General features: G+C 44.7%; 1 protein-coding gene across 1 annotated transcript in view; it reads right to left on the bottom strand.

Annotated features, from left to right (window-relative positions):
- Nucleotides 1–24,788, bottom strand: part of ahr1b (aryl hydrocarbon receptor 1b) — a gene marked incomplete at both ends in the record, with an annotated part of 218,525 nt that extends 193,737 nt beyond the window's left edge. The window contains one exon of the mRNA XM_084319583.1: nt 24,509–24,788. Within this exon, the coding sequence (XP_084175709.1) occupies nt 24,509–24,788 (280 nt within the window). The remainder of the gene's footprint in view (nt 1–24,508) is intronic.
- Nucleotides 24,789–26,446: the final 1,658 nt, after the last annotated feature.

The raw sequence follows: 26,446 nt of genomic DNA, 5'->3' as shown, positions 1-26,446 counted from the left end.
CACTCAGGACAAGCACTGTACAGCAGGAATAGAGGAATGGAACAAATTTTTTTTTTAAATGAGAAGGTAGACATCGGTTACATTTGCACAAGTAGATAGGTCACTCGACTGGACTGTGCTAGGTTAGGAGTGAGCATTATTTATGGGGGGTCGATTGAGCCTTGTTCCCCAACATAGGTAAAGAAACGGCCCCATGTTTTATAAAATCTAGCTGTAGAACCCCTTATGACACACCTTATTTTCTCCATCTTAAGGAAGTGCAAAATATCCCTGAGCCACATAGAGTGAGATGGAGGAGTGGGTGACTTCCAATGCAGTAAAATGAGACGTCTAGCCAGGAGAGTAACAAATGCCACCAGGTCAGCTTTATATCGTGGCAGAGACAGAGTAGTAGGGGAGATAGAGACACCAAAGCAAGCAGTTATGGCTGTCGGGCTGATTGGGATCTCAATACTATTTGAGATAGTTTCAAATATTTCAGACCAAAAGTTATGCAGGGAAGGGCAGGACCAAAACATGTGACTATGTGTAGCAGGGGCACGGTGGCATCTGTCACAGGTGGGATCAATGTTGCCATAGATCTTGGCTAGCCTGACTTTAGTAAAGTGTGAACGGTGAACAATTTTACATTGGATCAGTCCGTGCCTGGCACAAATTGAAGAGGAGTGGACCCGGTGTAGAATATCCTCCCACAGGTTTTCTGTGATGTCCTCACCCAGGTCCTCCTCCCATCTCCTCCTGATCTTTTCTAATGAGGTAGGACGCAGTGAGGAAATCAAGCCATACAGGACAGATATAATACCCTTTGTGACCAGTGTAGGCTTTAGTAAAGTGTCAATAGGAGTGGCTTCTGGGAGTTTGGGGAACTGTGGGTTGATATTACGTACAAAACTGCGGACTTGCAAGTATCTGAAGAAATGTGACCTCGAAAGAGAGAACTTGTCAGACAGTTGTTCAAATGATGCAAAAATATTTTCTATATATAAATCACTGAACGTTCTAATACCAAGAGGGGACCAGGAGAGAAAAGCTCTATCCATCACAGAGGGGGGGAAAACAGGGTTAGCTGTAATTGGAGCTAGTAAAGAAAAAGATTGTAAACCAAAATGTCGTCTGAACTGGTTCCATATCCTGAGTGTTGATTTGACAATGATATTTTTAGAGTAGGGAGAGGTGGGAAAAGGTAGAGGTGCGTGAGCCAGAGCAGCCAGTGAGGCAGGGCTGGAAGAAGAGGATTCCAAAAGCAACCATACAGGGGATGAAGGTGTGTCTTCAAACCTTGCCCAATGTTGTAGTGCTCTAAAGTTGGCTGCCCAATAATAGAATTTAAAATTGGGCAGAGCCATCCCTCCCAGAGGCTTTGGTCTTTGTAGGAGGGCTTTACCGAGCCTAGGGACTCTCCTATTCCAGATGAACTGCGACACCAAACTGTCAATTTTCTGGAAGAATGCTTGTGTGAGAAAGATGGGTAAACATTGAAAAAGGTATGAGAATTTTGGCAGGGAGTTCATTTTAACTGAGTTGACTCGTGCCGTTAAGGACAGGGGTAATAGCGACCATCGTTCAAAGTCTTTATGCAGTTTGCTTAACAAAGGGGAGAAGTTAGATTTAAATAAATCCTTAAATTTGTCTGTGAAACGAATGCCAAGATATGTGAAGCCAAGTGGGGAAATTTTAAAGGGTAAAGTATGTAAGGGGTAATTTCGACCTTCAGCATTCAGAGGGAATAGCTCACTTTTATCTAAGTTTAGTTTATATCCTGATATTGCACCGAATGAACTGAAAACATCAAGGGCAGCTGGAATAGAGACAGAGAGATTCGATACATATAAAAGCAAGTCATCCGCATAAAGTGAAGTCTTCTGTTCGATGCCAAACCTATGAATACCAGTTATGTTAGGATTTGATCTGAGAGCAATGGCCAATGGTTCTATTGCGATATTAAATAATAAGGGACTCAAATTGCAGCCTTGCCGAGTAGAGCGAAAGAGAGGGAAATATTCAGAATGTGTGTTGTTGGTTCTGACTGAGGCTATAGGGGAGGTATAAAGCAGTTTCACCCAAGTGATAAATGTTTTACCCAAGCCAAATCTCTCCATGGTGTAGAATAGGTAGCTCCACTCCACCCGGTCAAAAGCCTTCTCGGCATCTAGTGAGATCACAGCTTCTGATATTGAGGAAGAAGAGGGATTATACATGATATTAAGAAGCCGTCTAGTGTTAAAAGAAGAGTACCATTTTTTTATGAATCCAGTCTGATCTGGGGAAATAATAGAGGGTAGTACCGATTCTAAGCGCATAGATAGTAGTTTGGAAAGAAGCTTTAAATCCACGGATAGCAAACTTATAGGACGGTAGCTCCCACATAGGAGAGGGTCTCTGTTCTTCTTCAAGATTAAGGAAATTGTGGCCTGAGTGAGTGTATGGGGCAATTTAAAACAGCAGAAGGATTCATTGTACATATCAATAAGAAGTGGCGCCAATTTGCCAAAAAACTTCCTATAGAATTCAATTGGGTAACCATCGGGGCCTGGGCATTTACCTGCCTGCATGTTGTGAGCAGCCTCTTCAATCTCCTCTATTGTGATAGGCTCCTCCAGTTTCACCGCTGAGTCGGAGTCAACTTTAGGAATATCAAGAGAGTCAAAAAAGTTGCTAAAGGCAGACGGGTCAGTGGGTTGTTCTGCAGCATAGAGAGATGAGTAGAAGTTTTTAAATTGTTCATTAATTTCTTTGGGATCTGTAGTTCTGCCTGTTGAAGTTTGGATTTGTGGTATTTGATGCGAAGCTGATGCCTGTCTTAATTGATGAGCTAATAGTTTATTCGCCTTATCTCCGTGTTCATAGTAATTGTATCTGGATTTGAATAGTAATTTTTCGGTATGGGTGGTAGTCAGAGTATCGAATTCTGCTTGTAACAATAGGCGTTCCTTATATAAATCAGGTGATGGAGCGATAGAGTAAACGTTGTCAATCTGAGTGATCTGTTTGGTTAAATTATCTAATTTCTTCTTTCTGGCTCTAGTCTCATAAGTGCAGTAAGAAATAATTTCCCCCCTTAAGTATGCCTTCAGTGTCTCCCATAGTAAGGAAGCTGAGATCCCAGGCGTCTTATTGATATCCAAAAAAAAATCTATCGATAACAAACTAGTATTCAGTCGCCAGGGTGGTCGGGTGTTATCACATCCCCTAATTTGCAGTTCCATTAGAACTGGAGAGTGGTCCGATATGACAATAGCATCATATGAGCAAGATAATACTGATGAGATGAGCCGATTGTCGATCAAGAAATAATCAATACGAGTGAAGGTGTGATGAACATGAGAGAAGAATGAGTATGCTCTGCTAGATGGGTTGTGAAAACGCCAAGGGTCTGAAAGTGAAAACTCTTCCATAAAAGATTGAATGGTTTTAGCAGAGCTTGAAAGTACTGCATTTCTGTTAGATGAGCGATCCAATGATGGATTAAGCCAGCAATTGAAGTCCCCTCCTAATATCAGATAATGTGTGGAGAGGTCAGGTATCGAAGAGAACACAGATCTAAAAAATGAGCTATTGTCCCAGTTAGGGCCGTAGATATTAAGCATAATCACTGGGGTGCCACAGAGCTTTCCAGTTACCAGCACAAATCTACCATTTGGGTCAGAGAGAACATCGGAGCAAATAAAATTTATTGATTTGTGGATTAAAATTGCCACACCTCTAGCTCTGCTCTGAAATGATGAGTGGTACACTTGGCCAACCCATCGTTTACGTAGTCTGGTATAATCAGATAGCTTGAAATGAGTTTCCTGAAGGAAAGCTATATGAACCCCCAAATTCTGAAGATGCCCCAGTACTTTACTACGTTTGATTGGCTGATTTAAGCCCTTACAATTCCAACTAGTAAATTTGACCACTCCTCCAATCTGCTGTGAGGTTTTAGGTTGAGTCATAGACTGGTGTTGAGTGTACAATGAGTAACATCGAAAAGTATGTCCTAATAGTATTTTTTTTGTGCAGTGGCCAAGTCATAGAAAAAGCAACAACAGTATAAACATCGCACAAAAAGAACTGTAAATGTAAACAAACCCTTCCCTCCCCCCTCCCCCTCCCTCCCATGCTGATGCGTCTCCTCAAATTGGACGCGCGCATAACCCACTATTACTAACTCTAAAGATAAACACCACCCCTTCCGTGGTTAAGTGACAAATGTTAATATTGTGAAATATCGTAGTCCCAAAATGAAATAGTCTGTATATGCTCAGTCATATGGACATGAATTATGAACTTGCCGTTCAGCTGATGGTTACAGTCTGGGGAACCGCTTTTCTGAGTTTAGTGTTTATGAAAGTCGAGGCGGCGGCCGGGTCTTCAAACGTGTGCGTTGAACCACTCGGCAGAGTGATTTTCAGAACCGCAGGAAACATCAGCCCAAACTTGATACCAGGACAGGCATGGAGTTCACGTTTCACTCCTCCAAACGCAGCCCTCTTCTTGGAAACAGCGCCGGTGTAATCAGGGAAAATAGAGAGCCTTTTGCCTTGGAAGAGTAGAGGGGTGTCACGGGAGGTCGCGCTGGCCCGACGTAGGATTTCGTTCCGGAGATGAAAGAAGTGGACCCTGATGATGAGCGGACGAGGCGTCTCTCCCTCTTTGGGTTTAGCCCGCAAAGTGCGATGGGCTCTGTCGAGTAGGGGCTCATCATCCAGGCCCAGTAGGTTCTTGAGTAGGCGGCCGATGAATTCCGTTGGCCGCGGACCCTCCGAGCCCTCAGGTATCCCCACGAGTCGAAGGTTGTTCCTCCTCGATCTCCCCTCTAAGTCCTCACATTTGTCGGTTAGTAATTTCACCTGTGACGTGAGCTCCTTAACAGTGGAGTCAAGCGAGGAGAGCTGGTCACTGTGGTCGCTCGTCACACGTTCCAACTCGCAGATAGTTTGCCCGTGTTCATTTATTTTCAGCAGCAATGGTTCAGTAATATTCACCAGCTCCGTGCGCACTGCAAGGATTTCAGCTCTCAGGTTAGTTGCCGATGAGTCAATTCTGCCACAAATATCTTCCTTCAGCGAGTTCAGCATTGATTGTAAGGCCCCTAGATCAAAGGCGCTGCCGCTGGTCATGTTAGCAGCTGGCGCGTGCGGTGGGGGTGGCCCGGGTGGCTGATCAAAGATTGTTTGTTGTCCTGCACGCGTCGTCCTTAATTTGGGTTTAACAGGACCCATGGACGATTTAAAGTGTCGAAAAGTCTGCCTGACTGGTAGATGAACATACGTTGTCCAGTGTCCAAAGTCCAAAAAGAAAAAACGTAGTTAAAGGACTATTTATAATTGAAGTTTGTCACAAACCGGCGGAGCGGCGAAAAGCACGTCTTACATGCTCGGTGTCACTTGCGTACGATCATTTGTTTACAATATTCTAAGCAGACTCAGCAGCACTGTCTGCATGAATCCCAGAGCTAGCTTGATAAGAGGACATCAGACATTTTGCCAGTGACAGTGTGTTAGCCTACTACTGACTGTAACTGTGTGTGTATTATAGGTGTGTTAGCTTTAGGGCTGTCTTAAAGGCCAACTTGCAGGTTAAACCCTACTCTTCAATTATGGGTAGTTTACATCACCTAGTCACATTGTTTATTGAACAAAAATACAACCTGCAAGTTGGCCTTTAAATACTTCGACGCTTCGTTCGATGGGCATGGGATTCGAATATGGAAATAAAATTGTATTATTAAAAAATATATATATATATGATTTTTTTTATTTTATTTTTTTTGCAAAATCAACTCTGCCTCTCTTTGTTAACTACAACAAGCAATGCTGTTTGTTATTTAAGATGAGGTCGGACTCGGCACTGACAGATTTGTGTTCATTGTGCTGCTTTTATAAAGCCTCAAATGACGGCTTACAATATTTCATGAAAGCAAAGTGTTTTGTTTGTCTAAGATTTAAAAAGGTTTAAACTTTACAGCACTGACAAAGTTGAACAAAGTGCTGTACAAGTCCCACAACATAAAAAAAAAGAAAAAATTTAAAAAAGAAAAAGAAAAAAGAAATGTATAATTTTTTTTTTATCTCGAAGCTTCGAATCTCGGCCCCGAAGCTTCGAATTCCAAAAAAAATTCAAAGGTCAGCCCTAGTTAGCTTACTACTGAGTGTAACTGTGTGTATTACTATGGTGTGTTAGCCTACTACTGAGTGTAACTGTGTGTGTATTACTATGTTGTGTTAGCCTACTACTGAGTGTAACTGTGTGTGTATTACTATGTTGTGTTAGCCTACTACTGAGTTCAAGTTTCAAGTTTCTTTATTAGTTGACATCAGTGTGCGAACCATACCATTTATTGTTAGTATTTTAGAGACCCTCCAAAAATTCACAAATCATGTTTTCAGGGGAGCTGATGTCTCATCTAGGGGAGCCATGGCTCCCCTAGCTCCCCCATGGTTCGCACCCTGGTTGTCATACAGAAATACAGAATACTTTGCATGAAATGCTTCTTTCTGTTTTGCTCCTGAGAGTGTGCTAGAATTAGATAATAACAAGATAGTATCAAATGAGTATAATATAAGTATAAAATAGAAAGTCAAGTACGTAAACAAGTGTAAACAACAAAAAATTTCAATATACCTATATACAGTATATGTACAGTATATACAGTGCAGGTACAGTACAGTGTAAAAATGGTGAGGTATAGCTTAGCTTGTGTTGCCACCTTGTGGTGAGGTGCAATGAGGTGCAATAAGGAATGAGATTGATGTGCAAATTTCCTTACCAATAAATATAAAGTGTGTTGGTGTCTAAAGTGGTAAAGTGGGTGCTACAGTTTGTTGTTTATTTAAAGTGAGTGTGTGCCTGTGGATGTGTGTGCTGTGGTTGTATTGATGGTTTGTTATTGTTCATTGTTCATTGAGCATCCTGATGGCCTGGGCCCAGGAGTTCAAAACTTTTAATCCCTATCTGATCCGATCAGATTTTTAAATCCCATTTTTTGTGACCCAGGATCAGACAACTCGGCCAGATTTTGTCCCGGTATTTCAAAGCAATCCAGGATAGGATCACCCTGATCCAGATTCAGACTTTTCAAGATGACTAGATCCTGAATATCAGTGCTTTAATCCTACCAATCTCCATCTAGTGGATATGAAAAAAAAGGAAGACAAGGACCACATTGCAGAGACATCTATAATGTCGAATTATATTGTTAAATACATAAAGGATATAAAATCATAATGGAATTGTAATTAAAAAACAAATACTCCCACTAGGGTAAAAAAAAAGTGCATTCAAAGGCAGCTGGATCATCCAGATGTGCTTTGAGGAGCTGAATTCTAAGTGAGATTTCAGTTTGCTGAAGGTGATGAGTGATGACAGATGGACTTTATTTTGTTGAAGATATTTTTTCTTTCATCTAAATTACATTTGTGATTGACAATCTTTGTTGTGATACTTTTATGAGCATAAACATTTATGTCATCAGCATTTGGTTGAAAACAAAATAGGCCACCATTAATGTGACAAAAAATAATTGTGTATTATTTAGGCGGCTGGGTGGCGCAGCGGAGATTTGATTGATTGATTGATTGAATTGATTGATTGATTGATTGATTGAAATTGATTGAAAAGTTTATTAACAGATTGCAGAATGGGTCCAGTACAGTACAGCTCAATACATACAATTGTTAAGATTGCGCTCGTCACCAATGCGAGAGACTCCGGTCTCGAATCTGGGTGTCAGCATTGCCTCCCGCTTGGACCAGCCGTCATACTAACTTGTTTGGCTGAGTTAGCGGGAAGGAAGTCGATGGGGTGTAATCTGGCATTGTGGACAGCGACTCCTACAGGTCAGGTCAGGGCGCCTGCACAGCAAAAGACAGGAAGTGGTGAAGGCAGCGTGACCTCCCACGCGTTACACTTCACCAATGAGAGTCAGGTGCAGTGGTGCAGTGCTGGTCAACCGCGGTAAAACGGCGTTTTATCTCGGTCACTGAGGCTGAAGTACGCGCAATCGCGCATGGATATGTTCCCGCGTGTACGCGCAGTCACGCACACAAAAACGTTACACGCTACTTTCGGGAGAAAGAGTCTAGACTAGAAGATCTGCGAGGAGAAAAAAAAACTCCCCGTAAAAAACCCACTATGATTGGTTGGTTTGTTTAGATATGAGTGACGACTCACGATTGGGTATGGTAGGCCAAAACTTTACGGGTAGGCCAATCAGAGGCAGGATAGGGCGGGACTCCAGGCCGCAAACCAGGAAGTGAAAATCGAAACGCAGACCACTGAATGAGAATGAATGGATCATGCAATTTACAATAACAGAACCAGTCAGCTCGAAATAATGGCAGAGGGATTTGATGTTTCCACTGATGGCATTGATGAAGATGATGTCAACAACAATAACAACACTGCATCTCCATGGCCCTACCTGGACACGTTTATGAGTTTGACTGAAAAAACGCCTAAAACATATGTGTTTAGGTGTTTATTGTGTCAACCAAAAACGAAGCTGCTCTCGACGTCCCACACGTCCAATACTAACTTGAGAACACATATTCAGGTGAGCTGATGAAAACCCTTACTGTCTTTACATAAACATTGTCAACTGTTCCCAAACAGCACACAAGTCAGTGCACTTTTTATCAACAGCTAACAGTCTGAGATAGGCTAGCTGCTATGAACAATATTATTGATTGATTGATTGAAAAGTGTATTAACAGATTGCAGAATGGGTACAGTACAGTACAGCTCAATACATACAATTGTTAAGGGGATGCAGACCAGAGAAAGACTTTCGTCTTGTTTACATCAGGGTCCCCCATTTTCAATTCATCATAACATATATATGACATACATGACATACAGATAGACAGTACTGCTACATCTATACATTTATGACATATCAGATTTGCAAATACAGTACTGTTTGTGATACAAAAAGTGTCCAGAAAAAGAGTGTATATACATTTGACGTAGAAACTGTACATTGGAGGAGGTTGGGTGGGTGGGGGGCTGTACATTGGGGGGGGGGGGGGGCACACTGTACATTGGAATACTGACAAAGCCATCATTTATTGTACAGCTGGGTTTTGAGTGTTTTTGAATAGTGATTCACATTCCTTTACAGCTTTGGGTAGGGCGTTTCACATTGAATCCCTGCCCCTCATCAGGTTTGGTGTGAACGATGGGCTGTGTCTGTCATTGCCATGGAATGTTAACTTGCATTGATGGATTCAGGGACTTTATTGAGAGCAATGGAGAAATGATACCCGATGAGCTTAGGCCTTTATTGAATTGCACAAAAGTAATTCCATGTAGCACTGCAGAATGTGAAAGGGGATTCAGTGCCATGAATCAAATTATCACCCCAACACGCACACGGTTAATGATTTCACGGGTAGCATCTTTGATGTTCATTAAGATCAACGGGCCACCTCCAGAGTTCTGGGATTCAACAACATATGTTGCAACTTGGCTGAGAGGCCATCGCTCAGCTGAGGACAAGAGAACGAGGATAGCAAAACCAAATCATAGGCCCAGGACCACTTGGTGGGGGCTTGCTTGACTGATTGTATGGTAACTCAGTTACTTCTAGTCTGCATCGAACATTGTACATATGTCTATACTGAACACTGGGACCTCTATTTTTACTTCTTTTTACATGCTACTTTATTTTATTTCATACTTATCTTGTCTAGCACAGTCTCTGGAGCGTAACAGTAAGAAGCATTTTGTATAAAAGTATTCTGTACTTCTGTATGACAACTATTAAAGAAACTTGAAACTGTTTTGAAACCACTGTTGTGAAACAAATTACATTGAAAAAATTTAAGTGATGTGTACTTTTTCCCCTTCTCAAAATAAAGAACCAAGTAAACACAAGTTGTCTGATTATTTTAAGTTTGCTTTTGTGTTTGTGTGTAAAACAATTTCTTTAATTGAATTAACTTAAACTAAAAGTAAATACAAACTAAATTAACAATGTAACTTACATTGTTAATTTAGTTTGTATTTACTTTTCTAGTTTAAGTTGATTCAATTAAAGAAATTGTATCAATACATTTAAAACATTGTTTGTTTTTCAACCATATCTGTTGACAATATAGGCAACATCCTGCTACCTTTTTCAGCTTCTCTATTTCAAGGCAAAAAAAAAAAAAAAAAAAAAAAATCTGTGCCAAAAAAACTGTGCATGCGCGCACGCGCGTGGAGCGTTTGACCTACTGTTAATTTGCCACTGCACCACTGGTCAGGTGAAAAGAAAGCCACTGGCTGTCTCCGCATGTGTCGGAGGAAGCATGTGGTAGACCTCAGGGCTCCCTTGACCGACCAGTAGGGGGCACATGCGCACAACGACCAGGTAGGGGAGGGGGAAATTGGCATAATGTGTTACGTTCTGGACACCGACCTCGGTCGGTGACCACCCACATTCCTGGCATATGTCACTGGGCTTGTCACCTGTCATTTCCCTGTCAATTAGTGCTGTCACTTAGGGGTGGTTCCTGATTGGCTGTCACGGGGGTGTGTGTGGAATTTTGGTATTTGGTGTCTATGTAACATACCTCTCTTCTGCTTGTCCATTGTCAGGTCTTCACTAATTGCGTTCGGGGATAACGCGGACGGTTCTACTCTGGACCTCCAATAAGCTCCCATTTACCTTATTATCCACTTGTGCTATTAGCACTTGTTCTCTCTTAGAATTTACTCTGTGTTCTTACTATTAAAGTCGAACCTGTTCAAGAGTAAACACTCTCTGTCTCTGTGATTGCCTTCACCCATTGGAATTCACCTACCTGCATTCTGACAGAAGACCTGACCATCAGAATTCCATGGAGGCCATCATGGAGATGCTCCGGACGCAGGGAGCAGCCCAGACACGGATGGAGGAACATCAGCAGCTGGTCAGCGCCGAGTTAATCCGACTCAATGGGGTCGTCGGATCATCCCAAGCGGTGGCGCAGTCGGCGTTGGCCACAGCCCGACAAGCCCAAGAAGGAGTGGCTGGTGTTCAGTCGGCGGCGGGAGAAGCAGCGCTCCACGCAGAGGAGAGTCGGGGGGTGTTCGGGGTCCAGGAGCGGTCCCGCGAACCACATCTGCAGGCGCCCGCTCGCTATGACGGATCACCGGATGGTTGTCGGGAATTCATCACCCAGTATCTACTCGTTTTCCGGCTGCAACCACGATCATTTCCATCGGAGACAGCGCAGGTAGCGTATATTATCACACTGCTCACCGGTCAAGCTCTCTCCTGGGCTACTGCGGAATTAGAGGCAGGGGCGATAATCTGCGACAGTCTGGACGCCTTTACCCGGGAATTGAGAAGAGTATTCGATACTTCCCGGGTACTCTCGATCTTCGAGGCTGGTGGTCGTCTTCTCGACTGCCGGCAGGGCCTCCGCACGGTCGCAGCTTATGCTATCAATTTTCGGATCTTGGCTCGGGAGACAGCTTGGGCGGAGAACGTCTGCGTGGTTCTGTTCATCAGGGGACTCTCAGCGCGGATGCGAGATGCGCTCTCCGCGCGTGAGATCCCCGAGCAGCTGGAAGTGCTGATCAACACCACCATCAAGATGGACAATCGGCACCGGGAGAGGGAGAAGGAGCATGTCAACAACACCCAGCCCCAGGTATGTTTTCCTTCTTCTCCTGGTGTTGATAATTCCATGCATTACACGAGTGGGCCACTGGGTGATGAATCCATGCAGCTTGGAGCGATGTCGCTCTCGGACGACGAGAGGCAGCGCTTCATCAAAGAGCGACGCTGCTTCCGGTGCGGCTGCACCGGTCACCGCTTCGGCAGCTGTCGGGTCCAGGCTGTATCGGCTCGGCGCCAATCGGGGATGGAAGGTGCGCCGTCGGGCTTCGAAAAGGCGCCAGCAGGTGGGCTCATTCCTGCCAAAACCACGGATTCTCGTACATTTTTTGAGGTGGCGATCAACTGTGGGGGTGACATTAGGGGAACTAAGGCTCTCATTGACTCAGGGGCGGCGGGCAATTTTATTCACGTGGGATTGGTGAAGTGGGGAACCCCAGTGGAGGATTTAGGGGTTCCCTTACCAGTTTATGCCCTGGACGGTCGGCCTCTGGGCAGTGGGAGCGTCACCCAGCGCACTGTTCCCCTACACATCCGGGTGGAGGGTGGGGAGTGGGAATGGGTTACATTTTTTGTCATCTTTTCCCCCTATTCTGTCATGGTGTTGGGTCATCCCTGGTTGTCGTCATGTGTTCGTGTCATTAATTGGAGCACGGGCGAACTCTCAACGGCGGCCGACGTCAAGTCGATCGTCAGCGGGAGTTTGCCCAAACCCTTGTCTCCCCCCCCCTCTTCTCTTTTGTCTCCTCCCTCTTTCTCCAGGATGGTGGGGAGCGTGGCAGATTCTGATCTACCCTCTAATCCCGATTTAATAGGGGTGCCTGAGATCTATTGGGACCTGGCGGACGTTTTTAGCAAGACGCGTGCTAAAGCACTTCCGCCTCATAGATCATACGACTGTCCCATTAATCTTCTACCCGGTACCTCCCCGCCTCGCGGGCGAATGTTCTCTCTCTCACGCCCCGAAACCTTGGCCATGAACACCTACATAGAGGAGGCATTGCTTGCTGGGCACATACGCCCTTCCACTTCCCCTGCCGGCGCTGGCTTCTTCTTTGTTGATAAAAAGGATGGGGATCAGCGCCCATGCATTGATTATAGGGGATTGAATGACGTTTCCATCAAGAACCGATATCCTTTACCCCTCATGGACACGGCCTTTGAGTGCTTACAGGGGGCACAGGTCTTTTCTAAACTTGACTTACGTAATGCATACAACCTGGTCAGGATTAGAGAGGGAGACGAGTGGAAGACTGCATTTAACACACCCAATGGGCACTATGAGTATTTGGTCATGCCCTTTGGTTTGGCTAATGCTCCGGCAGTCTTCCAAGCCCTGGTTAACGACGTGCTGCGAGACTTGATTGGGGTGTCGGTGTTTGTCTACTTAGATGATATCCTGATTTTTTCTCGCGATATGGTGCAACACCAAATGCACGTTCGGGAGGTGCTAGACCGTCTCCTCAAGCATCAACTATTCGTTAAGGCTGAGAAGTGTGTGTTTCACACGGACACCGTGTCCTTCCTGGGCTTTGTGTTGACGAAGGGCGATCTGCGCATGGATCCAGCCAAGGTGAGTGCAGTTTTGGACTGGCCACGGCCTTCGTCGCTCAAGGGGTTACAACGGTTTTTGGGCTTTGCAAATTTTTACAGGCGCTTTATTCGCAATTTTAGCGCCTTAGCCAATCCCTTAACAGCTCTCACTAAGGCCTCTCTCCCTGGCTTTGAATGGTCGCCTAGGGCTGAGTCGGCCTTCTGCGATCTTAAACGTCGTTTTACATCCGCTCCTGTATTGATCCGCCATGACGCGGAGGTTCCGTTCATTGTGGAGGTGGATGCCTCTGACGTCGCGGTGGGGGGGGGTGCTCTCTCAGAGATGCTTAAAGGATGGGAAAGTGCACCCGTGTGCTTTTTTTTCTCGCCGTCTGTCACCAGCCGAGCGTAATTACGACGTGGGTAATCGGGAGTTATTGGCGATCAAATTGGCACTGGAGGAGTGGAGACATTGGTTAGAGGGGGCGGCACATCCTTTCATTATTTGGACTGATCATAAGAACTTGGCTTACATCCAAGGGGCTAAACGCCTTAACGCTCGCCAGGCCAGGTGGACGTTGTTCTTCACACGATTTCGATATACCATCTCCTATAGACCCGGCTCCAAGAATATCAAACCTGACGCGTTGTCGCGCCAGTTTGATCTTCCTGGTCGGGAGGAGCAGCCCCATCCCATTATTCCACCGGCCTTGATTTTGGCACCTGTGTCTTGGGGCATAGAGAAGGTGGTAAGGTCGGCGCTAACGCGGGAGCCCGATCCTGGTGGGGGTCCTCCGGGACGGTCGTATGTTCCCAAGGTGGCGCGCTCACGCTTGCTACAGTGGGCACATGCGTCATCCCTCACCAGCCACCCAGGGGCAACCAGGACCCTGGAATTTATCCGTAGGAGGTTCTGGTGGCCGACAGTGGAGGGGGATACGCGTTCCTTTGTGGCGGCCTGTCCGGTGTGTGCACGTAGTAAGACCTCTCGACGGGCACCGGCGGGTCTCCTCCGACCACTTCCTATTCCTAAACGACCCTGGTCACACATATCTCTGGACTTTATTTCTGGTCTTCCCCTTTCGGACGGATTCACCACCATCTTGGTGGTGGTGGATCGGTTCTCTAAGGCGGCTCACTTTGTCCCTCTCCCCAAGCTTCCTTCGGCCCGGGAGACTGCTGATTTAATTATACAGCATGTCTTTCGGGTCCACGGGCTGCCAGTAGATATCGTGTCGGACCGGGGTCCTCAGTTCGCCTCCAGGTTCTGGAAGGCGTTTGCCGCCGGCCTCGGCGCCTCTGTCAGTCTGTCGTCTGGGTTCCATCCACAGTCGAACGGGCAGACGGAGAGGGTCAACCAGGATTTGGAGGGGGTCTTGAGATGTTACGTTGCCGGTAGTCCGGCAACGTGGAGTAGGAGGTTGGCTTGGGCTGAGTACGCGCATAATACCCTTCTCTCCTCTTCTACCGGTATGTCTCCCTTTCAGTGCCAGTATGGTTTTCAACCTCCTCTGTTTCCCGAGCAGGAGCAGGAGGCGGAGGTGCCCTCGGCCCAGGCACATGTGGCTCGCTGTCGCAGGACGTGGAAACAGGTTCGGAAGGCGCTACAGAAGGTTTCGGTTAGTACCCAACGGCAGGCTAACCGTAAGTGTTGTGAAGGGCCAGATTAAACCGAATATATATATTTATTATATATATATATTTAATTGTATTTGTATATTCTCTAATATTCCTTGATATCCCTTGTATATTCCTTGTACAATATGCATTGAATATCCATTCTAGCCTACTGAACATCCCATAATAGTCTCCATTCTACTATTGGTCGAGACCTTGGTGCCAGGCTGCCATACCCCTCAGACCCAGTTCAAACGTACCGCTCAACATGTACGAACAAGTCCTAGTTCCGCGTAGGAATCTGGCTACCGCACCACTAATGGGACTATTTGTTCATAGTGCGTATATATACTGCGCTACTAAAGTAGGACTTCCTTTTCAGTCCAGTTTCTTACCCTCCAATAGAGTCACAGACGTAAAGCCTCCCCGCGACGCCACGTGTGGGAGTAAGGCCAAGTTCGGCTTACCATCGGTATTGAGACATCGTGTATATTTATATTTGAATAGTCATATTTGGCACTATATCGTCGAGTTGGACGTAGTCTATTAAGCTAATAATAGTCTGTTAATATATAGTGCTTCGTGCGGTGAGAATACTACCGTAGTCAGTACCCCATCGTTTCGGGCAGAGAGCTGGCTGCTTATCCAGGATGGTTGACCCCACGTGAAGCTGCACCCGAGGAGCCCCAGAGCCGACGAGCGAGTGGACCTGTATACCGGATTATTCTACCGACGACAGCCCGCCTTCCCCGGCACGGATTATGCTTTGTATACGTTGATTATTCCATGGATAAAGACCCCCGACACTGCCGTGTGTTGGAACCCCCCCCCCTGGAGAGGACGCAAGGTGAGGAGACGCTCTGCAAGATGAGGTCGCTTCACGTCTCTCCTCCGTGGACCGGAGGACGCCGGCCCACAAAGAGTCCACCTGCTTTCATCTGTGGTCCAAGGATCGCCGGCGCATTGAACGGCACTACAGTGGGTTCACCTGGGATACCCTTGGCCGGATGAGGCAGCCGGATTCTACCCCCCCCCCCTTCCTACTCCTGTCGGCTTACAAGCGACCGGATTAACCCCCCCTAGTGTATCCAGTATATAATCATTGAAGTATCATTGCTGTTATTCCTTAAACTATTCCAGGTCGTATATGTACCACCTGCGCCTTCAGAGATTGGACATTCTCTATTGATATACCGACGAATACTCTTGCCATAAAAGTGCATACTAATTCCCATTCATAAATGTGATTGATTTGATTAAGTGCTTGCTCTACACACCATCGCTGTGTAGAAATAAAGACCTATTTCTAATTCGTACATTTGTGTTGGATCCGTTTCATCTACGTGACAGTGTTCATCATAATATATTTATGCCGAGTACTGGGTGGCCGAATATTAAGTACAAAGGTAGTGGTAGTAAGTATCATATCTAGTAATACAGTCAGGGAATTGTACCCCTCAGTTACAGTAAGCGTCGTCCGGCTCCAGTTTACCGTCCAGGGCAGCGGGTTTGGCTTTCCACCCGGGATCTCCCTCTCCGGGTGGAATCCAAGAAGCTGGCTCCTCGCTTTATAGGACCATTTAAAGTGATTCATCGGGTTAATCCAGTGGCTTACAAGCTACGACTTCCGAGCTCTATGAGGGTTCATCCGACGTTTCATGTGTCCCTGTTGAAGCCATTCCTCTCATCGCCCTTGGCCCCGCCACTGCCTGTGGTTCCTCCGCCCCGGTTTATTGGCGGTCAACCCATTTACACGGTGCGGAGGATACTGGGTTGTAGGCGGAGGGGTAGGGGGTTTCAGTTCTTGGTGGATTGGGAGGGGTACGGGATAGAAGAGCGTTCTTGGGTGCCTCAAAGGGATATTTTAGATCCCAGCCTGATCGTTGATTTCCGGCGGCTGAATCCCGAGGCTCCTAGGTGAACGTCTGGTGCCGTTCGTCGGGGGAGGGTACTGTTACGTTCTGGACACCGACCTCGGTCGGTGACCACCCACATTCCTGGCATATGTCACTGGGCTTGTCACCTGTCATTTTCCTGTCAATTAGTGCTGTCACTTAGGGGTGGTTCCTGATTGGCTGTCACGGGGGTGTGTGTGGAATTTTGGTATTTGGTGTCTATGTAACATACCTCTCTTCTGCTTGTCCATTGTCAGGTCTTCACTAATTGCGTTCGGGGATAACGCAGACGGTTCTACTCTGGACCTCCAATAAGCTCCCATTTACCTTATTTTCCACTTGTGCTATTAGCACTTGTTCTCTCTTAGAATTTACTCTGTGTTCTTACTATTAAAGTCGAACCTGTTCAAGAGTAAACACTCTCTGTCTCTGTGATTGCCTTCACCCATTGGAATTCACCTACCTGCATTCTGACAATAATGACTAAATTGGGATGGGAGGAAAAAGCACAGAAAATCAGGTGGAGAAAAAAAGAGGATTAAAATTGTATATTATTTCAGTTAACAAACTTTGCCATCTTATTTATATTGAAACATGTTTTTTTTATAAATTGTATAGTACATTTTGCTCTGGTAATCCACTGGAAATCCACCCCTCTGGTTGGATCAAGATATTGATCCCAAATTGATCCCAATCCTGTGTTGTCGGTTTGAAATACCCGTTTTGAAGATTTGATCCAGATTAAAGCTTGGATTTGATTTCCTGATCTGATCGGATATCAAAGTGATCCTGATCCTGTTTTTTGGTTTTGAACTACCCACAATCCAAATCTGATCCGATCAGATAGGGATTAAAAGTTTTGAACTCCTGGGCCCTGGAGATAGAAGCTCCTTCTGAGTCTCTGTGCTTGCCATGAGACTCCGGTATCGCTTGCCTGTAACTGTGTGTATTACTATGGTGTGTTAGCCTACTACTGAGTGTAACTGTGTGTATTTAGCCTACTACTTGCTTTAATACTTGCTACTACTTGCTTTAAGGCTACATTCCTCTGTGTAGCTGAACTGTTTCTCTTCCCACTCTGCACAAACAGCGTGCACTTTGCAAAAGCACCCCCACCACCACCACCATGCCCCCCAACTCCAGTGGAGGAGCTCTTACCAACACAATAATAAAATAATAATAAAAACACACAAAAAAAAAAGATCCACCCATCTAAAACAAACATTTTGCTTCCTCCATTCTTATAAATTCTTTACTGTGGTTTTCTTTGCATTATTAAAGGCCCAGACCGCAAACAGAACCCTGCTCTGAGACATCCTGTATGAGAGAGCTAGGCCTGTCCCCGACTAAGGATTTGTATAGTCGACTTTGATTGGCCGAAAATTTGCAGATAGTCAACTGGTAGTAAAAAAGAAAAAAAATATTTTTGGGGGGGATCATTCCATTTGGGCTGTGCTTAATGTGTGAAGAAGTCGACGGAAGGCTTCTTGTCCTCTGCGAAAGCATGCAATTGGTCCACTGATGGATACATCTTGATATGTCTAGTGTGTGAAATCTTCTTTCAGTGCCTCTGTGCCCGTTTTCTTAGGCAGTTAGCCTCGCTGGTGTAAGGATTCGTTGTTGGTGTGGACCCAATCGCAAAAACAGGAACGAGGAAGAGAGACAGGCAGGACACAACGGGGTGTAGTTGGAAAAAGGCTTTACTTGGCTTCAACTACAACAACAAAATAATAAGTACCACAGCATAAGCTGGCAGACAAAATAATACCTAACGTGGAGAGCACAGCACGGAAGAGTGCTGCGTCGAAACACAACCACACGTTGATATTGATAAGAACGGATGTGATAAGATAGATTAACGGACCGACAGGGGAGTGACAGGAACAGACAGGATATATAGGGAGACTAATCACTAACAAGACACACCTGGACAGACAAACAATGACAACAATATACAACATGACAGTAAGGAACAACAATGATACATACAAATACAACACTAAACCAGACCGGGAAACAGAGTGGGCAACACAGACAGGAAGACATTACACACATTGAACATTAAGTTAAACAGTAAGGACATAAGGAGACTATACATATGAATACCAACTAACAGAGGGAGTAACGTATTGAGTCCGCTAGAGGGAGCTGCAGGGCAGGTCTTCTGAGGTGGAGGGATCGTGTGGCCAGCCTGGGAAAACAGGGGAGGAATCGAACCAGGCTGGGAGAGCGGATCCTGACAGCTGGTATGTGCGCCATTATCTTTTTTGAATTTTTTGCATTTGACTAAAAGGTTGGCAGTCGACTACGGCTCCTTTCGATCGATTAGTCGACTATTCGACTAATCGAGGTCAGCCCTAGAGAGAGCCTGAATGGAGCTGGCAGAATCTTGCTCTGAGACATCCTGTATGAGAGAGCCTGAACGGAGCTGGCAGGATGAACAACTCATATCTCAGTGTGTGTCTTTGTTTATTCATGCATGTATTACGGGGAGAGTCTCTGGCCTGTGGCACACTGTGTCAGGAGTGTTTTGGGAGAGTAATAAGAAGCCCTTGTCAGAAGCCCAAACAACAAAATTGACGGAATGGAATGGACATGGACTGCATTGATACAGCTCTTTTATTAGATTAGATTAGATTCAAATATATTGTCATCATACAGCACAAGTACAACAAAAATACGTTTGACATCCAACCAGAGTGTAACTGTAGCAGTAAAGTGCAATAGTTATATACAATGTACTGATGATTAAACTGAGTATAAAATATATAAATTAGTACTACTGAGTATAAATCTCTTATACTGACTCTTGGCCAGCAGTGTAACTAGTAAGAGTAGGATACAGGGATTAAAGCAAAAAGTAGAGCCTACTGTCCTGACTGTGACTATAGACCCTGAATGCAAGTCTTGTGGCTAGCTTCTGATTGATGGCGAGCTAGCACCCTTTTCCCAATACTTTGAACCATGAACTAAAAGGCTTGTTATCATACAAACAAGGGGCGAAACACGTTTCGCAATTATGCCACAACAATGTGGAACTCCCTACCCACAGCAGTAACAAAATGTGAATCCTCAGTGTTTCCCACAGGATTTAGTGAGATTGTGGTGGTGGGTGAACCTCTGGCCCTCTAGGGGGATCCGGGGGCATGCCCCCCCATAATTTTTTTTCTTTTTCTTTTTAAGTTTTAAAGTTAAATGCATCAATCTGGTGCACTTTGAGAGCAAAATTAAGAGGCTAGATCTATGATGAACGTTGTGCTCAAAACACAAAATCGACTAGACACTAGAGCATACATTTGAGCCATCAAAGAAATTAAGCAAAAGTGGTTACCCGTGTTGAACTAGTTTATTTTTTAGAAAATAAAAAAATAGACTGGATTACTATTACGACTACTACCACTGCCAATACTACTGATACATCCCTATTGGCAAACTTTATATTAAAAAAAAAGTTAAAAAAATAATCATACAGAGCTAAAGGTAAGGCTAAATGTGCAGGTGTACAGCAAGTATATAGAGGTTATATGCAGGTATATTCAGACAAATATGGGTATACGTATATGCTGTAATATAAAGATATAAATGTAAATATGCTGTATATACAGCACTGTTGTACATGCTATCATAGAGTAGGCTATATGGGTAGACAATGAAAGCAGTAGGTAGGTATAAATTGAGTATAGGCAACAGAGTTCAGAGTCATACAGTATGGTTAACAGAGCCTAGGGTGTAGGCAGTGGAGTCAGAGTTCAGAGTTTATATGGAGTTCAGAGTTTATCCAAAGTGCTTTACAATTTATGCCTCACATTCACCCATTCACTCACCCATTCACTCACACATTCACTCACCCATTCACTCACACATTCACACACCCATTCACTCACACATTCACTCACCCATTCACTCATACATTCACACACCGACAGCTGAGGCGACCATGCAAGGTGCCAACCTGCTCAAGTGTCTTTAAGTGTCTTTGCTCAAGGATGCTTTGACATGCTGGATAATTTGAGGAGCTGGAATCGAACCAGGAACCTTCTGATTACCAGACAACCGATATACCTCCTGAGCCACTGTCACTATTATATAGGATATTATATAGGATTGTTACATATCTGGCAGAAAAAATAAGCTAGAATCCTATGGTTGACAATCAACAACATTTGAAACAATTAGAAAGAGAAGTGAGGAGTGGACAGTTTCAGCCTGGGATGTCAGGGGAGGCTGGAGCCGGGAGACCAGGGGGCCATATTACTGAATGTCTACTCCTACTGCCCCCTCATATCTGATCTCAAGAACACTCAAGGGAAAGAAAAAGCATGTTTTGTTATATGTGGCCAATTCTTTAAAAAAAATTAAGAATTCTTTTTTATGGCATTTTCTGCTTTATTGTGGACAATTTGGAAATTGGGAGAGAGATTGAGGGCACCAGAAGGCACCATTTTGACCCATAATGTGATTGATGCTCTAGCGAGGACTACAGTCCCCCATGCATTCACTGTTTTCCTGCATTTTCATTCATAAAATAAATGTCGAGGGATCAGGAGATTCAAGTTACCCTCTCACTGTAGCGCTTTGAAATTGAGTGAGGTTTTGAGCTATGCGTCTGAGCAGAGATGGCTTTGGCCATGTAGCGAGCATGAATCAGTTATGCGTCAATCTGGTAAAGGCATGTAATGTTGCTTTGTGGTGGAATTTGCCTTTTAACCAACAGTCAAAAAGTCAAAAAGGAACCGTATTTTTTATTATCTTTTTCCCCCTCCTTTTTCCGATTTTTCTCCCATCCCACTGTTAGTCGTTATGCCAATTCCCAACCCCCTTCCTGGTTGTTGCGCACCCCCCCCCTACTGTTGGTCCGGGAGGCCGGAGACTGTCACATGTTTTCCTCCGACACATGTGCAGCCAGCCGGCAGCCAGCCTGGCAGCGCAGATTCTCACCGGGAGAGCGCAACGTGGGGAAGGTCGCACTACCTCTCTCCAGATCCTACCCTCGCTGTGCAGGCGCCCTGACCGAACTGTAGGGGTCGCTGTCCACAACGCCCAGGACCCACCCACGGCTTCCCTCCCCCTAACTCAGCCAAATGAGTTAGTATAGCGATCAGCCCAAGCCAAGGCAATGCTGACTCTCCGACGAGCACAATCTCCGCTACGCCACCTGACCGCCGGAAACTTTTTTTTTACTGCACCGAGGATAGCTGACTGTCGGTGACCACGCCCACGTACACAAGCCTCACCACTTCCATTCAGGGCTAAGGCTGAGATGGTCAGCGGCCAAATCTGATTAGCTCAGGTCAGGATAACGTCATGCTTGCCAGAGTTAATCAGGAGATTCTGCTGCATCTCTAGTTCTCTGCCAGACCAGTCCGAGCTCATAGCACCGTCCCGTCATCAGGAGGGTAGTCTCAGAGTGAAACCAACCCTGTCTCTCTGATCATTCAGTAGGGGCGCGCTCATGTGACGGATCATACTGGGTCTGCATTGTGTTTGATGTTAAATGAGAATGTCCCGAGGGGGAGTCGAACAGGGGGCTCCCGCGTCCGCGGGCGACGACACAGGCCGCTGCACTAAGAAGTGAATTCACTCCTAACTACCGTACCTATGCGTCTGTTAACCCTGTTATGGGGAAGTGAGTTTAATTTACCAGCCCGCACTGCCACAGTCACTCGTCAACACACCTGTTTCCGTGACTGTGGACATACCCACGGGCTTCCCCGTTACACTCACCTCCCTAAACTCACGCCCCTCAGGACATCCGGGTCACGGCACCACTGTGACGGATCATACTGGGTCTGCGTTGTGTTTGATGTTAAATGAGAATGTCCCGAGGGGGAGTCGAACAGGGGGCTCCCGCGTCCGCGGGCGACGACACAGGCCGCTGCACTAAGAAGTGAATTCACTCCTAACTACCGTACCTATGGGTCTGTTAACCCTGTTATGGGAAAGTGAGTTTAATTTACCAGCCCGCACTGCCACAGTCACTCGTCAACACACCTGTTTCCGTGACTGTGGACATACCCACGGGCTTCCCCGTTACACTCACACGTTTTAGAGGGGCTGAGTGATTCGTGGGCCAACAAATGTGTCAATTAGTCAAAGTAAAGTAAATAACAACGTCTAAGTTCTTATTGCCGACACGTCGGTTCCTTGTTATCATCAAGTTATTTCACTCGAGTCAAAATAGACCAAATAGAATATCTCCCCGCTCCATTTGGAGAGCCAAAATGTACCTGTGGGCCCTACATTTGGGCGGTCTTAATTCAGAATACTATAAGAAGCAATCAACATGCACACTCTCAAAACAGTTTGTGGTGCGGGTAGTAAACTTTTTCAAATTCAATTTAAAGATTTGTATGTCCTGATGAAGGTCCCTGATGTGCCTTAAACATCTTTTTATGTCCTGATGAAGGTCCCTGATGTGCCTTAAACATCTTTTTATGTCCTGATGAAGGTCCCTGATGTGCCTTAAACATCTTTTTATGTCCTGATGAAGGTCCCTGATGTGCCTTAAACATCTTTTTATGTCCTGATGAAGGTCCCTGATGTGCCTTAAACATCTTGTTATGTCCTGATGAAGGTCCCTTAAACATCTTTTTATGTCCTGATGAAGGTCCCTGATGTGGCTTAAACATCTTTTTATGTCCTGATGAAGGTCCCTTAAACATATTTTTATGTCCTGATGAAGGTCCCTTAAACATCTTTTTATGTCCTGATGAAGGTCCCTGAAGGTCCTTTAAAGGAACACGCCAACTTTTTGGGAAAATAGCTTATTTGCCATCTACCCTGGAGTTAGACAAGCAGATACATACCCTTTTCTTCTCTGTACATGCATTAGACTAGAAAGCGGGGATCTTTGATTAAACACCTGCTATCAGAAGAATAGACAGTCAGAGTGACAAGCTACAGAAGATGGCCACAAACGATAGTACGAGTGATGAAGAGGAAGAAACGGAACATTTCATTGCCCCGGAATTAAAAAAAGGTTTTTACTTTTACTTTTTAGTACTTAAGTACATTTAAAAGTAGAAACGTTTTGACTTTTACTCAAGTGTGTTATTAGCCAGATACTCTGACTTTTACTTGAGTACGATTTTGAGACGGTACCCATACTTTCACTTAAGTATAATTTCTGGGTACTTTTTACACCCCTGCACTACACTACTGCCTTAAGCGCTCCCTTGGGTCCACCAGCTCCAGGCCTCCCTGGCCCTGACAGACAGCACAAACACACACCAACATGGTAGCCATGCAGGCTACTGCTCCCTAGCTGTGGTACACGTCTTCAGTCTCCGCCAGAGAGCAAGACGTGTCTCTCTCCACATTCAAAACCCTCCTCAATATTCAGATAATCCCGCTTTTCAACATTCCAAGGACCGACTCTGGTTCTTTCTCTTTCTCTCTTTTAAATGTCTCTTAATACCCCCGCACCCCAAGCTTTTCTCTGAATACCCCACACTGCTATGTTTTTCTCTTAATACCCTGCACCCCCCATGCTTTCCCCAACTTCTTAAATAATATTATATAAGTATAAATTGTACAGTGTTTGGTCTTTATTCTTTTAACTTGTTTACTGTATGAAGCACAATCTCAGGGGTCTCATACGGAACCAAGCATTTCACTGTAATGTACTGTACAGTACATGTAGACTTTATATATGACAAATAAAGCTAAACTTGACAACTCTTCCTGTACTATAATGAAACAAATAATAATAACTATCCAAACACACGATATTCCTTTCACTAGCACACTACCAAAATGGTTAACCCTTTCACTGCGACAATACAGAGGTTAACCCTTTCACTGCCACACGACAGAAGGTCAACCCTTTCACTACCACACTACAGACGGTTCCGTTCTCGTTGAACCGCGTTGGTCACAGAGTCTTTCCCCTCACCTGAGAAGAAGGTCTTGGTGCGTAGGTAGCTGACGCTCAGCCGCAGGATGGACAGCTTGTCCAGGCTGGAGGTCACCTCGTCGGGGAAGGGCAGCAGGCCGGCCAGGCGGTCCAGCTCCGAGTTGAGCCGGTCTCGGTGGCGCTTGGACGGGTTGGACTTGGCCCCTTCCGCCGGCACGGGCTTCACTCTGGGCAGGGAGGGGCAGTGGTCTCTGAGAGGATTCAGATCGGTGTTGATATAGCGCTGTGCTGCAATCGCATTATACTGGGTGACACTCATATAGCTGATTGCTGGTTTTGATTGATTGATTGATTGATTGATGCCATGTATCTCAAAAGCACGGCACTGACTCAGCCGGGGTTTGGGGTTCAGTTCCCACTGGCCGCCAATCCACCGAATGGCATATGAGACTTTAGTATGTTTTTTTTTCATAATGCAATAAAGGGGACATACTATGTATATTTATTATCGACAATTTCATACGACTTCCTTAAATCTGCAGAACATGCTTTTTTTGCAATGCTTTTTGTTACGCTTTTTTTTTTGCAAAGATGTTGTGCTTTTTTGCAAAGATCCTATAGTCTAAATCTAATTGTAATTATTTATTTCACAACACATCTTTCTTCCATTGTTCTGAACACACGGGTGTAGTTTTTTGGTGGGTGTAGCACGCACGCACGCACACGCACGCACGCACACACACACTCACACACACACTCACACACACTCACACACACACACACACACACACACACACAAACACACACACACACACACACACCCTGGCTACCCCACACCCAAGAGTAAAAAAACGTTTACAAACTGGCAGTACATAGGAAGGCGGTGCTCCTGGCTTCAACAAGCACGGCTAATTGATTAATTCATTATAATGTATGGCTTGTTACCCCGTCACAAAGGGCAATCGTTTTGAACACCACTGCTAAAAAAGGCAAGGACAATCTATGTCACCCCCCCTCCCCCCAGCACCTAAATAGAGACGAACCCCATTTTCAATAATTATGTCCCCTTTAAAGTGACAATATGATGTATGAAAATAATGACTGCATGCAATTTTAGACCAGGATAGAATAGATTAAGCTCATTCTCAGCTAGACAGATGGGCACATACCGATAAGCTATTGACAATGCGTTTCATGAGTATAGACAATATGATTGTTGCCGTATTCATTGACAGCGCGTCCAAATAGTGCGCTCAAATGTGAAATTATGTTTTATGTAATATATACTGCATGCATGGCCATTGGTCATGGTTTAATGCAGAATAAACCACCGCAAATAATAAAAAAAAAAAATTATTTTAATGTCTTGTGCAAACATTCCATCTAAATAAATGATACCCTCTTTGAGTCTTCCTTGCTCAAGGAGACAATAATTGCTTGTGGGCAGAAAACAGCCTTTTAAACCAATATCAGTTATTAATTATATGTTTTATTATGATGCTCTGTTTTTTATTATGATGATCTATGTTTTATTATGATGCTCTATGTCTTATTATGATGCTCTGTTTTATTATGTTTTATTATGATGCTCTGTTTTATGATGTCTGTCCATGTCCAAAATCAGGGACCATGATGGAAATAAGTGCTTGCACTGTCTCATGTTTTTATCCCTTGGATGCTGTCTTTTACTCCACAATAAAAATCAATCAATCAATCAATCAATCAATCAATCAATCAATCAATTATCTTAATTAACTCCGGAGAGAGAAAGAAACCTACTTGAGAGATAAACTGGGTTTTTGATAATGATGATGATGATGATGCATGAGCCGTACTGTATTATTGTACCCATTCTGCAATCTTGTAATACAGTTTGCAATCAATCAATTCATAATAATAATAATAATAATAATAATAATAATAATAATAATAATAATAATAATAATAATAATAATAATAATAATAATAATAATAAAG

Source organism: Notolepis coatsorum, assembly GCF_963971535.1.
Source record: "Notolepis coatsorum genome assembly, chromosome: 1".
NCBI lineage: Eukaryota > Metazoa > Chordata > Actinopteri > Aulopiformes > Paralepididae > Notolepis > Notolepis coatsorum.
The sequence above is the reverse complement of the archived record's forward strand: the minus strand, read 5'-3'. Positions and strand labels throughout refer to the sequence as shown.